This window comes from Rhineura floridana, chromosome 7 (genome assembly GCF_030035675.1).
Source record: "Rhineura floridana isolate rRhiFlo1 chromosome 7, rRhiFlo1.hap2, whole genome shotgun sequence".
NCBI classification, from domain to species: Eukaryota; Metazoa; Chordata; class Lepidosauria; order Squamata; family Rhineuridae; genus Rhineura; species Rhineura floridana.
Genome location: NC_084486.1, coordinates 28,371,654 through 28,385,157, shown reverse-complemented (window position 1 = coordinate 28,385,157; position 13,504 = coordinate 28,371,654). Strand labels below are relative to the sequence as shown.

Sequence of the window (13,504 nt, the reverse complement as noted above, 5' to 3'; positions counted from 1 at the left end):
GTGCATGTGACAGGAACCCCTCTGTTAAAATATGATTGTGTGGGGCAGATAGCAACTTGCTACTCCTTAGGCAGCAGTTTATACAGCCTTTATGTGTACTACCATGAATGTCTCTTCTCCAAAGAAGTCAGGAAGTAATACAGTTGCCCTGGTCATACAGCTGTCCCCTAACCTGCTACCATGGATGAACCTGACTCCCTGTCTGGGCTGCAAGTTCAGGAAATGAGGCTCAAAATGCAGTTGGCATGTTGTTTCATTTGCACAAGAAGTAAATTTCTGCAAGTTCCTTGCATCTTTCATTTGCTTATTGCCTGATCGTGCAGACACCAGCTTGGCTTTCCCAGGGCCTTGGAAACAGGATGTGCAAGTGTAAACTCTACTGCAATATGTTTTAAAGCATTCCATTTGTGCACCTGCAGGTCCGACTTAGTGCTTAGTTCAACCCTGAGACCACTTTCCACCCAGGCAGTGCATTTAATAGATGGGTCATTTTGAAAACGCTCAGTCAGACCCTGAATGGTTTTGAAAATCTATTTGACCCGCAGTGTCTATGCTGCATTAAAAACTCTCTGTCCCCAACCAACTCACAGTATTATTTTGAGGCTAAGTGAGATAACAAGTATAATCCTTTTGTATGCTGAAGTAAACATCTGCAAATATGCTCTGTATAAAAGTCAGGAAGTTCACTTCTGTAATCTGGTAATTTTCATGACCTCCGTGGCGCAGAGTGGTAAGCGGTGGTAACGCAGCCGAAAGCTCTGCTCACGGCCGGATTTCGATTCCATCGGAAGGAGGAAGTCGAATCTCTGGTAAAAGGGGTTGAGGTCCATTCAGCGTTCCATCCATCCGTGGTCAGTAAAATGAGTACCTGGCATATGCTGGGGGGTAAAGAAAGGCCGGGGACGGAACTGGCAATCCCACCCCATATATATGGTCAGCCTAGTAAACGTCGCAAGACGTCACCCTAAGGGTCGGAAATGACTCGCACTACAAGTGCGGGGACACCTTTACCTTTTTATGGAGGAACAAGCATGACTCCAGTGAACCAGGTACAGTAGGGCCCCACTCATACGGCAGGTTCCAGACCCCTGACAAAAAGCTAAAACCACCAAAAAGTGGATCAGCTGTAGTGCAGGGGTCTGGAACCTAACCCGCTGATCGCACCGGAGGAGGAGAAGATCAGCTGTAGTGTGCAGGTCTGGAACCTAACCCGCTGATCGCACCGGAGGAGAAGATCCAGCTGATCTCCTTTTCCGGCAGGATCAGCTGTAGCGCAGGAGTCTGATCACCCCCGAGGAGGAGAAGATCAGCTGTAGTGTGCTACAGCTGATCTTCCCCTCCTCCGGCGAGATCAGCTGGAGCAAGGGGAGCTCCAGGCCCCGCTCCAGCTGATTGCCCCACTGGCGCCGTATTAGCAGAATGCCAAGAAGTGGGGCCCTGCTGTAACTGTAGGTAAAATTCAACTCAATTTTATTGTTAACTGTCCAGAGAACATTAGCTATTGGGCAGCGTACATTTCACCAGCTTTTGAAGAGGGAGAGGCATTGCAGAGGATCATGGTTGGGGAGGGGGGCCGGCAGGCTATATGGTATCATCTGAAAAAGGATGAGTCACTGCATTTGGTGCTGATACAAACTCAAGTATTTATTTATTGACATAAGTGATTGATTGATTGATCAATCAGTATTAAGTGGTATATGTATAAATAGAGTTCTAAGTGGTTTATACAGTATACAAACCATATATACAAACATTAAAATATTCACTAATAGGCAAAAAAACCCTTGTGGTTTAAGGACATACCAATAGCCAACAGATATTTCTACCAAACTTTAAAAAGCAGGGAAATTGGGCAGCTATAGTGAATGCACCAGGGGAGCAGGAGACCTGACCTCCGCTTTGAGATATTGTACTGCCCTACAAATTTGTCAAAATGCAAATACAATTTGGGTTGGCCTTTCACAGTCCAATCCACTTCCTGTGTAGCTTGGAAGAATTTGGTAATGTGCCTCTGAGCATGTGGTGAGTGGTGGCAACACCTGCCATCTCCAAAGATGAAGAATTACATTTTTTGTATGTTTGTTGGTGTTCTTCTTACTTTGCTTCTTTCCTGTGTTGCTACTGTTTCTACAGAGAATCTAACCTAAAATATTATGTTTCTCTCATTATTCATCCTAGAAATCTGTGTCAAATTTATTTTTATTAATTTCAAAGTCTCTTTATTGGTCCATGTCATATGATGGTGAAGGCAGCCTTTTGCTTTCACACTGGAGGTTGTGCTCTATTTCTATTTTGGGTGCATTAACAGTTGAATCTGAAACTGCAGTTTGATGTAAAATTAGAGTGATGACAATATGTGGCTACTTAAGCAATGAATGTACCTGTTAAAAAAAACAATCTTGTTTTCAGGCTCCTATGCTTAAACCACTCCACTTAAGGAAAGGTGGGTGTGGTCAATTAAAAGCATAGAGCATACCTAGAATTTTGCTAGAATATATTTCTGTAGGCTTCTGGACAGTGAAGTGTTTCCAGAAAGACAAGTAACGGGTTAAAACTGTGCAGCTGTCCAAGGCCAAACTGCAGCTGGCACTGAACCGAAAGTGTATATAGCCTTGGGAGACATTTCTCAAGGTGTGGGGGATGTTAGTCGGAGTAAGAGGATTGTATTGTAACCTTTGTCTTAGGGATCAGTAAAGATCCATCTATACATAACTTGCTGTTGTCCGTCATTATTCTACGTTTGTGGGCATTCTGGACTGTTTGGCACATTATTCTTTGGGCTTATCGCTTCAGCATTTCATCGCTGCACAACAAGGGTTATGGGCCCAGCCTGGCCCAGCCTAGCCAAGATAGCCCAGACTATCCAGACTATTCGAGGAAATAACCCAGAGAGCTCGGAGAGAACAGAAAACAAAGTACAGTGTGTGCGGAGTCGAGGAAATCAGCTGCAGACAGGATGGCAGTTTCACTTTCGGCTGGCATGCCTCTGGAACGGCTGACAGAAACGAATTACTTAAGTTGGCGTTTGAGGATGCAAGCATTTCTGACAAAGGAGGATCTATGGCAAGTGGTTATACATGAACCCCCAACCGTGCCACCACCGGAGCAGTGGATTCGTATGGATGAAAAGGCAAAGTCGTTTCTCATATTGGCAGTTGATCATTCACAGTTACTGCATCTTCAAGATAAGCCGACATCCAGGCTTATATGGACTGCTCTTAACGAGGTGCACGTAAGGAAAACAGCCAGCAGCAAAATACATTTGGCAAGAAAACTATACCAAATGAGGCTGACCAATGACGTAAAAATGTCTACACATCTTCTGGAGATGAAGAAGCTGTTTGCTGAATTGCAAGAAAGGAATGTAGTTCATACACAATTGCAACAGGTATATATCATTCTCTCTTCATTGAATAGTTCCTGGGACTCTGTAGTATGTTCACTGGAAGCAATGCCAGACAAAGGGCTGACTGTCCAGTATGTTTAGGGAAAGCTGATCCAGGAATGGGAAAGGCGAAAGGAAGCAGAGGAAAGAGAGAGAGGGGCGGAAACAAAAGAAAGAAGAACTGAAAGAACTGACATAAGTACGAGAACTTTTGGAATCAAAGCCTGTTATATATGTGGTTCTCATACGCATCTACGAAAGGACTGTGAGTTGAAAAGGAAAGGATGAGGGAGAAAGCCGTCGTACGTGCAGCTGGTGAGTGCTGACAAGTGCAAAACTGAAAGCTGCAGAAACAAGGACTATATTGTGTGGATAGTAGACTCTGGAGCTATTCACAGTATGATCACAGACAGAACATTGTTTAAAACTATGGTTCCCACGACTGAGGATGTGGTACTTGCTGATGGTACGCACAGAAAGGTACTGGGGAGGGGAACTGTAAAGTTATGTATACTTAACACTGTCATGACTGATGTATTATATGTACCAAGATTAGGAAACAACATCTTATCTGTCACGAAATTAAATTGCATGGGTTATGAGGTACTGTTTAGTCACGGAATCTGTAAAATAAGCAAAGGACATAGGATATGTGCACAAGGAAAGCTACATAATTCAATGTTTTATATAACACAGAAACCAACAGAACACATATCAATGATTGCGAATGAAAAGCCTCATGATAGGTGCATTCACCTGTGGCATAGGAAACTAGGACATGCTTGTTATGGCACTATTAGTAAAACGCCAGAACATAGCGAAGACATAAAGTTCAAGGAGTGCAACAAGCATATAGATTGTGAGATATGCAACCAAACTAAGGCCACAGTAGCTCCCATACCAAAAGAAGCTAAAAGTGAAACAAACGAACCATATCAAACTATACACATCGATCTAGCAGGACCATTTCAGAGATCACAGGGTGGAGCGAAATATTATCTTGTAATAGTCGATGATTATACCAGATTCTGTACTGTTTATTTGTTGAAATCTAAGGATGAAGCAGAAAGGAAATTGAAACAGTTCATAAAGAAAGTTGAGGTGCAGCATGGCAAACACATACAACAAATACACTCAGACCAAGGTGGGGAATTCACTGGAAAATCATTTGAACAGTATGTAGAACAGAGAGGAATAGAACATGCGTTAACAGCCCCATTTTCACCGTTTCAGAACGGCATAGCAGAGAGAAAAAATAGGACTCTGCAGGATGCCATGAGAGCCATGTTAAAAGACTCAGAGCTACAGAAAGTGTTTTGGAGAGAATGCGTGTTATACGCAAACTATTTACAAAATAGGTTGTTTCATAGAGTACTCAACATGTCACCATATGAACGTCTGCATGGGAAGAAACCCAAATTACAAAACATTGTGAGATTTGGAGCAAAATGCTGGGTGCATATTCCAAAGGGAAAACTTAGGTAAACCACCTGAAAGATTTCAGGTTAGTTCTGTACAAGTCCAAAATGAAATAAAGCTTGAAGAATGAAAGAATATTTCACTTGTAATAAACCTAACCAAAATGAACAAATGTAACATGAATGTAACAAATGAGAATTATGTTTGAAAACTGTGTATTTATCTTGTCTTTATGGAAAGGTGGGAACTGTAGGCTTCTGGACAGTGAAGTGTTTCCAGAAAGACAAGTAACGGGTTAAAACTGTGCAGCTGTCCAAGGCCAAACTGCAGCTGGCACTGAACCGAAAGTGTATATAGCCTTGGGAGACATTTCTCAAGGTGTGGGGGATGTTAGTCGGAGTAAGAGGATTGTATTATAACCTTTGTCTTAGGGATCAGTAAAGATCCATCTATACATAACTTGCTGTTGTCCGTCGTTATTCTACGTTTGTGGGCATTCTGGACTGTTTGGCACATTATTCTTTGGGCTTATTGCTTCAGCATTTCATCGCTGCACAACAATTTCACCTCCCACTATTTTACCTTGTGCAGACTGAGACACTCCTGATGTCCACTGGAGACTATTCTGCAAAATAGTCAATGTCGTTATTCCACAATTGTTTTTGGACTTTTTTTAGTGTAAATTTTGCAAAGTGTTGCTGTACTTCACATATTCACAGAAACAGAAGCAAAAGAAAATGATTTCCAATAGGAAACTTCACTGAAATTGCAAAGTAATCAAACATATTTAAAGTGATTATCTGAACTATGTCAACTGTCTTAATATTGTCGCTTCCTCCCTGCTAAAACAAGATCAGCACATGTCTTGTTTCTATTATTTGGGCTGATTGCAGGTGTTGCTACCACTCGCCATATGCTCAGAGGCACATGTTACCAATTTCTTCCAAGCTACACAGGAAGTGGATTGGACTGTGAAAGACCAACCCAAACGGTGTTTGCATTTTGACCAATTTGTAGGGCAGTCCCATATCTCAGAGAGGAGGTCAGGTCTCCTGCTCCCCTGGTGCATTCACTATAGCTGCCCAATTTCCCTGCTTTTTCAAGTTTGATAAATATAACTGTGGGCTATAGGTACATTCTTAAACGGCAAGGGTTTTTGCCTATTAGTGAATGTCTCTGCTTTTTAATCCGGGAGGTAAGAAATGGGATCCGGTGCAAGTTTGCTGAGAATGGATTGATCATTTGCATGCTTATTGAGTTCAGTGGGATTTACTTCCCTGCAGTCATGCTTAGGATAGGTGAAATTGATCACAGGGGATGGGGAGGGGAGGAGGAAGGGCAGAGAGAAGGAGGGGATGGGGATGGGAGCAAGCAGGGGGGAGGGCAGGTTTGATCATTTGCATGCTTATTGAGTTCAGTAGTGCGATTTTTATTGTATTCTATTTATTGTATTGAGTTTTGCTTGATATAGTTTTGTACTGTTATCCTTACTCTGTATATGTTTTTGAGATATTTTCTTTTTATTTTTTGTAAGTTGCTTTGAGTTTCATTTTGGGAAAAAAGTGACTAATAAATATCATTAATCATCATCATGCTTAGCATATGTAAAACTGCCCATGGCGGGGGGAGGAGGGTGAGAGGGAGAAGGAAGAGGGAAGAGGAGGAGGAAGGGAGAGGAGAGGGGAAGGAAGGGGAAAGAGGGCAGGTCTGATCTTTGCATGCTTATTGAGTTTGTGGAATTTACTCCAGTGCAATCATGGTTAGGATAGGTAAAATTGACCACGGGGAGGAGGAAGAGGAGAGGGGAGCGGAAGGAGGAAGAAGGGGAAGGAGGGAATTGGAGGGGGAGGGGAGGGGTGAAAGAAGGGGGAGGAAGGGGCAAGAGGAAGGGGATAGAAGGGAGGAGGAGGGGATAGGTTTGATTATTTGCATGCTTTTTGAGTTCAGTGGGATTTACTCCTATGCAATCATGCTTAGGATAGGTGAAACTTACCTGGAGGAGGGGGAGAGAGGGGGGAAGAGGGAGAAAGGGGAGGAGGAGCGAAGGAAAGTGAGGGGGAGGGAGGAGAGGGGATGACATTGGGTGTGTGGGCACCTGGCAGAGGGGAAGCTCCTTTCCTTTCCAAAAGGAAAACACTGTGAACAGTATCGTCATTTTTCAGTGTTTCCCCCACCTTTTTATTCTACAGCAGGCACATGTAGTCTCTCACCCAAATTTAAACCAAAGCTGTCCCTGGCCACATCCACATCAGGCATTTATTTCACTTTATACAGTCATGACTTCTCCCAAAGAATCCTGGGAATTGTAGTTAGTGAAGGGTGCTGAGAGTTGCTAGGAGACACCCTGTTCCCCTCACAGAGCTTCAATCAGGGCACCTGGCTGCTAAACCACTCTGGCCACTGGAGCTCTGTCAGGGGAATAGGACTCTAACCTCATCGCCCTTCACAAACTACATTTCCCAGGATTCCTTGGGGGAAGCCATTACTGTCTAAACTGAAATAAAGATCTGGTATGGGCATGGTCCCTGATTAGACAAACCAAGCAGCTATGAATCTGGCTTCTAGAACACTAACAGTTGGTTCTTACTGAGCATGCCTGGGCTTATCATTGACTTTAATGTTACATTTCTAATGTTAAATTTCTTAAATTAATTAAACATCAGCTAGGCATTTTTTTAACTTTTAAACTGCAGAAGATGAAGGTCAAAGTAGGGGCAAGGTCAGTAATAGGATTACAGGTACTCTGTGAACATGGCTGATTGTTAATTATTTTCAACAAGTTAAGAGAACACTGACAGAAAAAAGTCCATCAGGGGTCTGTTTCTCTCTCTCTCTCTCTTTTTACACTTTGAACTCTCTATTCTCTCTGTTTTGTGTATCGCCATGAAGCTTTAGAGGGTTGTTAAGCAATCGTTTCTGAGTTCAGGACTATATGTTTTGTAAAGTTTTGTTTTGAAATGAGTTTATGGGAAGCATCAGAATGGCTTGGACATTTATTTTCAGTTTAACATTGCGAAATGCAAAAAACCCATGCTGGCTATAGTATACAGCCACTCTCTTGGCTGTGTAATAAACATTCATAATTAAAATACCCAATAAAAATCTCATATAAATGTTAATGTATATGCACCCATATTTATACAATAAAATAATCCCATTAAAACAGCACAGCAATTAAACAGGAGACTCAGGTTGAGAGATCAACCTGCGTAAACAGGTGTGTCTTCAAAAGCTGGCAAAATATATACTGCCCAATAGACAATTTCCCCTGGATGGTTAACAATAAAAGTTAAAAACCTAAAAAACCCCGCAACAATAGCAAAGCGTATTGTAACACAGCAGAGCTAAAAACACTGAAAATCTTAAAATGAACTTGGAATGCCTGGGAAAATAATAAAGTTCTTCACCTGGCGCAGGAAAAAAATATGATGTGGGTGCCAGGCAAGCCTCTCTGGGGAGGGCACTCCACAATCAGGGTGCCTTTGCTGAAAAGTGTGCTTCTCCGAAGTAAGAGTGATAGGTTGACAGTGGTTAAGGCAATAGTACTGGGGTATGGCAGTGTAAAGAGCCCTGCCCCCTCCCAGGCTGGTTCTTGTTCCCATGGTGGAGGTGGGGAATCCTTGAGGCTACTGAAAAGAGAATTCTGAGGTAGGTGGACCTTTGGTTGGACTCAGCAAAGAAGGACACCTTTCTAAACTAAACTGCTTAGGGAGCAGTTTTGACCAGGAAGAGACTCAGAGCTTGTTAATCCTGCATCGTCCATCTTGACTGCCTGTGCATGCATGCTCCAACCATAATGCACTTCATGTTTCATTATTGTTCAAACTAGGAGCATTCTTGGTCAGATTCTTGGGGCAATTCCACGCAGCAGTTTATTGTTGACTCATATATGGCTGGCTGCTGCTCCCATGTTATTTTCTCACTAAATGTGGATTTACCGTTTCCACAAAAATTCCAGTAAGTGAATAACAGAGAGAGAAAAATGGTAAACCAAATTAAATTCAAACAAAATTATGGGGTGCCATTTTGATGAGGATAATGTTGTGTGGATGCTTGAAAAACCAAGTTCATAATAAATTGCCATGCGGAAGTTCACTCAGTCTATGCTGGCCTACACCTTTTTCTAAAGACAAAATCTCACAAATGTGTACTTTTTGCCTATATGTGTATCTGTCATATTCATGGAAAATTTCAACCTGAAATAATTAAAAGGAAAGAAAAGTTTGGGTGTTGTGACACTACTTTTGAATTGTGGGCTCTTTGTGTGCATGCCTGTGCACGTATGTTATGTATATGTTTATATAAATGTATATTTGTCTCTTGTTATGTGCCTTTAAGTCAATTATGACTTATGGCTACCCTATGAATCAGCGACCTCCAATAGCATCTGTTATAAACCACCCTGATCAGATCTTGTAAGTTCAGGTCTGTGGCTTCCTTTATGGAATCAATCCATCTCTTGTTTGGTCTTCCTCTTTTTCTTACATTCCATGTTCCTATTGTGTACATCGTACAAGTCCAGACTCTCCTTTCACATCTGTGTCTATTTCTCTGTAAAAGTGTGGGAAGCCTAAAGTTGTGCACATTTTAATTCAAAATGAAAACTGGTCCCAGGCTGTGGTCTGAAGGTACATAAGGCCAGCTCCCTGCTGAAGTTAAGCAGGGTCAGGTCTGGTCAGTGCCTAGATGGGAGACGGCTTGGGAACCATATGTAAGCCACCTTGGGTTTCTATCATGAAAAGAAAGGCAGAGTATAAATGTAATAAATAAATAAATAAATAATAAAATGTCAATACAGGGAAGGGAAGAGCTTGGTTTTGTCTGAAGTTTTAATTTCTAACCAGCTTGAATTGGCAGCAAGCCCAGTTCACCAAACCTTGTTAAAGTGAAAGCCACCTAGACTCTGTTCAGTTTAATGGGAGGGATTTTGGTCTGTGGGTAAAAGACCTTTGCCAACAAATTTACTCTTTAAGCCTTCCTCTTAAATCATCTGTCACTTATTGCTGTGTCCAAAATGCAGTCTACAGAGCTAAAAAAAAAAGGCCCACAGTGGGGTAGTAGAGAGATACAAAATATGAGATTTCAATAGTGACCAGCACTGCAGAGTTGCTGTTAGGCTTTGTGAGGGGATGAATGTGAAGCACTTTGAACCATCAAAAAGCTCTCCTGAATAAATGCTACGTGGTAGTTAGCTGCAAGACTTTGAACATGTATTATGTTCTTGATCAACCTTCTACAGAACAAATTAAATGGTTAGAAGAAGTGAATGTTGAGGTGTTTAATGCTGAACTAGCAATATGACACAGTGCATTTTGAATGTTATGTGAAGATAATACTCCTTTTATGAAATAATGGCAACTTGCTTACTGATGTGGGTCTGCTCATTTATTATTGTAACCTGTGGTTGGGCGTGCTTGAAAAGTGTTGATAGAACATAAGGACATTTTCTGCTACAGCCCTGTTAAGTTCAAGAACAGACCTTGTTGAGCATCAGCATTTGATGCCTAGAGCACATGACTACATCCCTCCTGCAATATCATAATTTGTGGTGTCTGATTTACAGAGTGGCTTAACTCCGCTCCACTTGGCTGCGCAAGAGGACCGAGTCAACGTGGCCGAGGTCCTCGTTAACCAGGGTGCCGTTGTGGATGCACACACCAAGGTATGCTTTGAGACGTATTTAATGCTGAATGGGGCTCAGGAGAATCCTTGTGTCACCATCTCAGATGCAGGGCTTTTTCAGGAACTAATTCGTATCTTCAGCTGCAAATCATATAGGGCTGAGTGGAAAATAGCTGCCCCATCCACAAACAGCTAAGGGGGGTAGCATTTTAGTGATTTGGGGGGTTAAAATCTTCAAAAAGCATGTTAGGGTTGCTAAAAATAACTCCCCAGTTGTGCTTCCCCCTGAAATTTCCTCTTAACAATTTTGAGTGGAAAAAAATATTTGGTCTTTTCACTCAACTCTGTTCATGCATTTATGTGTATCACTTGATGACTGCAGCATCAAGTGATTACTTGCATTTGCAAACAAACTGTTTTGGATCTAACAATACACTTGAGATTTATAAACCGTGAATGGCTGCAGCAGATCCTCCTCCCCCCAAAAAAATTAGAAGCAGCTCTAGTGTTATCTTTATGGTTTTTGCTGAGACATTGCCCAGAGTGTTGGTGTGAACTTCTTGAGTAAGGGACTTGCTTTCCCAAGGCAAAACCTAAATACAACTGGGATGTGGTACAAGCATCAGCATCAGTTATCAGGACACACCCCAGGAATAAAGCTGTAGTAAACATGCCCTTGGACAAATTTTCTCCCTTTTGGCTACGTTAATTCTCATGCCATCCTGCAGTGGGGTTCAAAAGCAAAAGTTAAAAAGACTGCCATTGACATAGCTCTTCTATTGAAAAAACAACAATTTCCATGTATGATGCTGGATATCTGGCCAAACTGGCCATGGGGGCGGGGGGAGCAGCATGTGTGGTCTCACATCCCTGCTTTTTTAAAAGGGACCAGGGATCAGTCTCTAACATTTTAGCAGGCAGCAGCACCAGACCTGGCTAGCCTGACGTTATAATGAAAGAATAATCAGATTCTTGACTATGGCAGTGGGGGGGGAGCACACTATAGTAATAATTACCTGCCCTTGTCCTCTTATCAAAGGTTAGGAAGCTGATTATTGACTCATAAAACTCAATGACATGGCTGTTAACCCAGAGAAGCAAAATTCATGGATGGGAAAGGAGGAGAGAGAGAGAACAAAAATAACTTTGTTATGCCAGTTAACTTCATGTTTAGCCACAAGTAAGTTGTCCTGGTCCATTTGGGGACTGGAACTATCTTGAGTCAACCGTGCCCCTCTTTTCAGATGTATGCCAGCTGAAGCTTTAAATTGGTTTAATAGCAGAAAGATCAACTAAGATTGAAATCATACACTTTAGTGCAGAGCTTGGAAAAGTTACTTTTTTGAACTACAACTCCCATCAGCCCCAGCAAGCATGGCCACTGGATTGGGCTGATGGGAGTTGTAGTTCAAAAAAGTAACTTCCAAGCTCTGCTAGTGAGAGTAAAATCTGTTTTGTGAATAAGTAGGGAATAGAATAGAGCTACAAAGCATTATTTGGATTAATTGGTGGGGACAAATTTTGATCTATTAGGCAGCAAACTAAGGGCACAGTTGTGGGTTTGTAAAGGTTGTTTTCATTCTGGAGTCTTAGTGGCACATGGAGTGAAAAATAAAATATAAAAATGGCCTTTCCTTCTAGGAATGAGCAGCAACATTCACTATAAAATTCCATGTAATCCATGTTTCCTTCAATATTTCAGAAAGGTGCTTATAATGAGTTGTTGGTAATATGAAAACTTATTTAAATTTTATAGATTAAATAATAGTATTTCATTTTAAAATTGGTTAATTCATTCTGTTTTATAGTTTGTACTTTTTATTTTTTATTTTGAACATAGCTTCACAGAAAAGTGATGAATACATTGATTAATGTTGCTCAATATATTAAATGGTTCAAAAGAGAAAATCAGTTTAAATTCTTTAGTCAGTTGACAGCTATGAATGTATATCTGCTTATAAATAAGAACACAGAACTTCAATATTTACATTCTTGTTTACATGTAGATCTTCTGCATGTGCTTCCGGGTAACAGGTAAAGGATACATTTTTCCCTCACCTGATGAATTATGCAACCTGGACAGGCTCTAATATATTACCCTAGTGCCCAGTCTGGCCAGCATCTCGAGCATGCCCCTAACTCACTCCTTGGCTATTTTAGCTTCCCTCTACAGGTAACTGTGTAAAGAGCATGAACTCTTGCAAACAGTAGAGAGGAAGCCAATCTTCGTGTATATTTGCTATCCTCATAGGCAATGCCTATATTCTCTCACCACTGTCAGAAGTAGTAGGCCTCTGAATACCAGTTGCTGAGAATCAAAAGTGGGGAGAGCACTATTGCATTCAGGTCCTCCTTGCGGACTTCCCATAGACATCTGGTTGGCCACTGTGAGAACAGGGTGCTGGACTAGATGGGCCCTGCTAGATTTTTCAGCAAGTATCCCCTGAAGGCTGATTAGATGCTTTACTCATTTAATTGTGATTTGTGGATTCTTTTATATCGTGGCATTTCTAGATTTTAATGGTTGTATTACTGTTTCAGTAACGTGAATGGTTGTTTTATCATTGATTTTAGTATTGTACAAAACTTTAGGAAGGACTGAATTAATAAATAAAACTAGCATCTTAATGGTGTTAGTCGTATTTCAATTTCTTCTGTGAAACACCTTGATGGGGATGGAATTTGTCTGATCAGGCTTCCTAAGATAGAAACGCGACAAAGACCCTCCCTAGCTGCCCTCACTTCTTTTTGTGCCATGTGTGTTCAGTAAAACACATGAAGGAAGAGCAGGTATTTCAGGTTTATGGCCTTTGAAACCAGAAGCACTTGTAGCTTAATTGTAGGCTTAGATGACACTCTTGTTTGCTTCTTTAGTGCTCGTATTTGGGCTTTAGTGTTTGACAGAGATACAATAGCTCAAGCTGTTTGGGTTTTTAGTAGATGTTGCTGAAATACCTCGTGCTATTTTTATTGCAGACTTTTTGTGCAGCATTGTTGTTTATTTTCCCATAGAATTATGGAACTGCTTGCTTTGGGAATGTTACTAAAAGTATGAAGACTAATTAAACTTTGTTACTG

General features: G+C 41.4%; 1 protein-coding gene across 14 annotated transcripts in view; it reads left to right on the top strand.

Annotated features, from left to right (window-relative positions):
• Positions 1–13,504, top strand: part of ANK3 (ankyrin 3) — a 591,855-nt gene that overhangs the window by 437,414 nt on the left and 140,937 nt on the right. For all 14 annotated transcript variants that reach the window (XM_061635097.1, XM_061635100.1, XM_061635096.1 and 11 more), the window contains one exon: positions 10,368–10,466. In XM_061635097.1, coding sequence (XP_061491081.1) covers positions 10,368–10,466 — 99 coding nt within the window. The remainder of the gene's footprint in view (positions 1–10,367; positions 10,467–13,504) is intronic.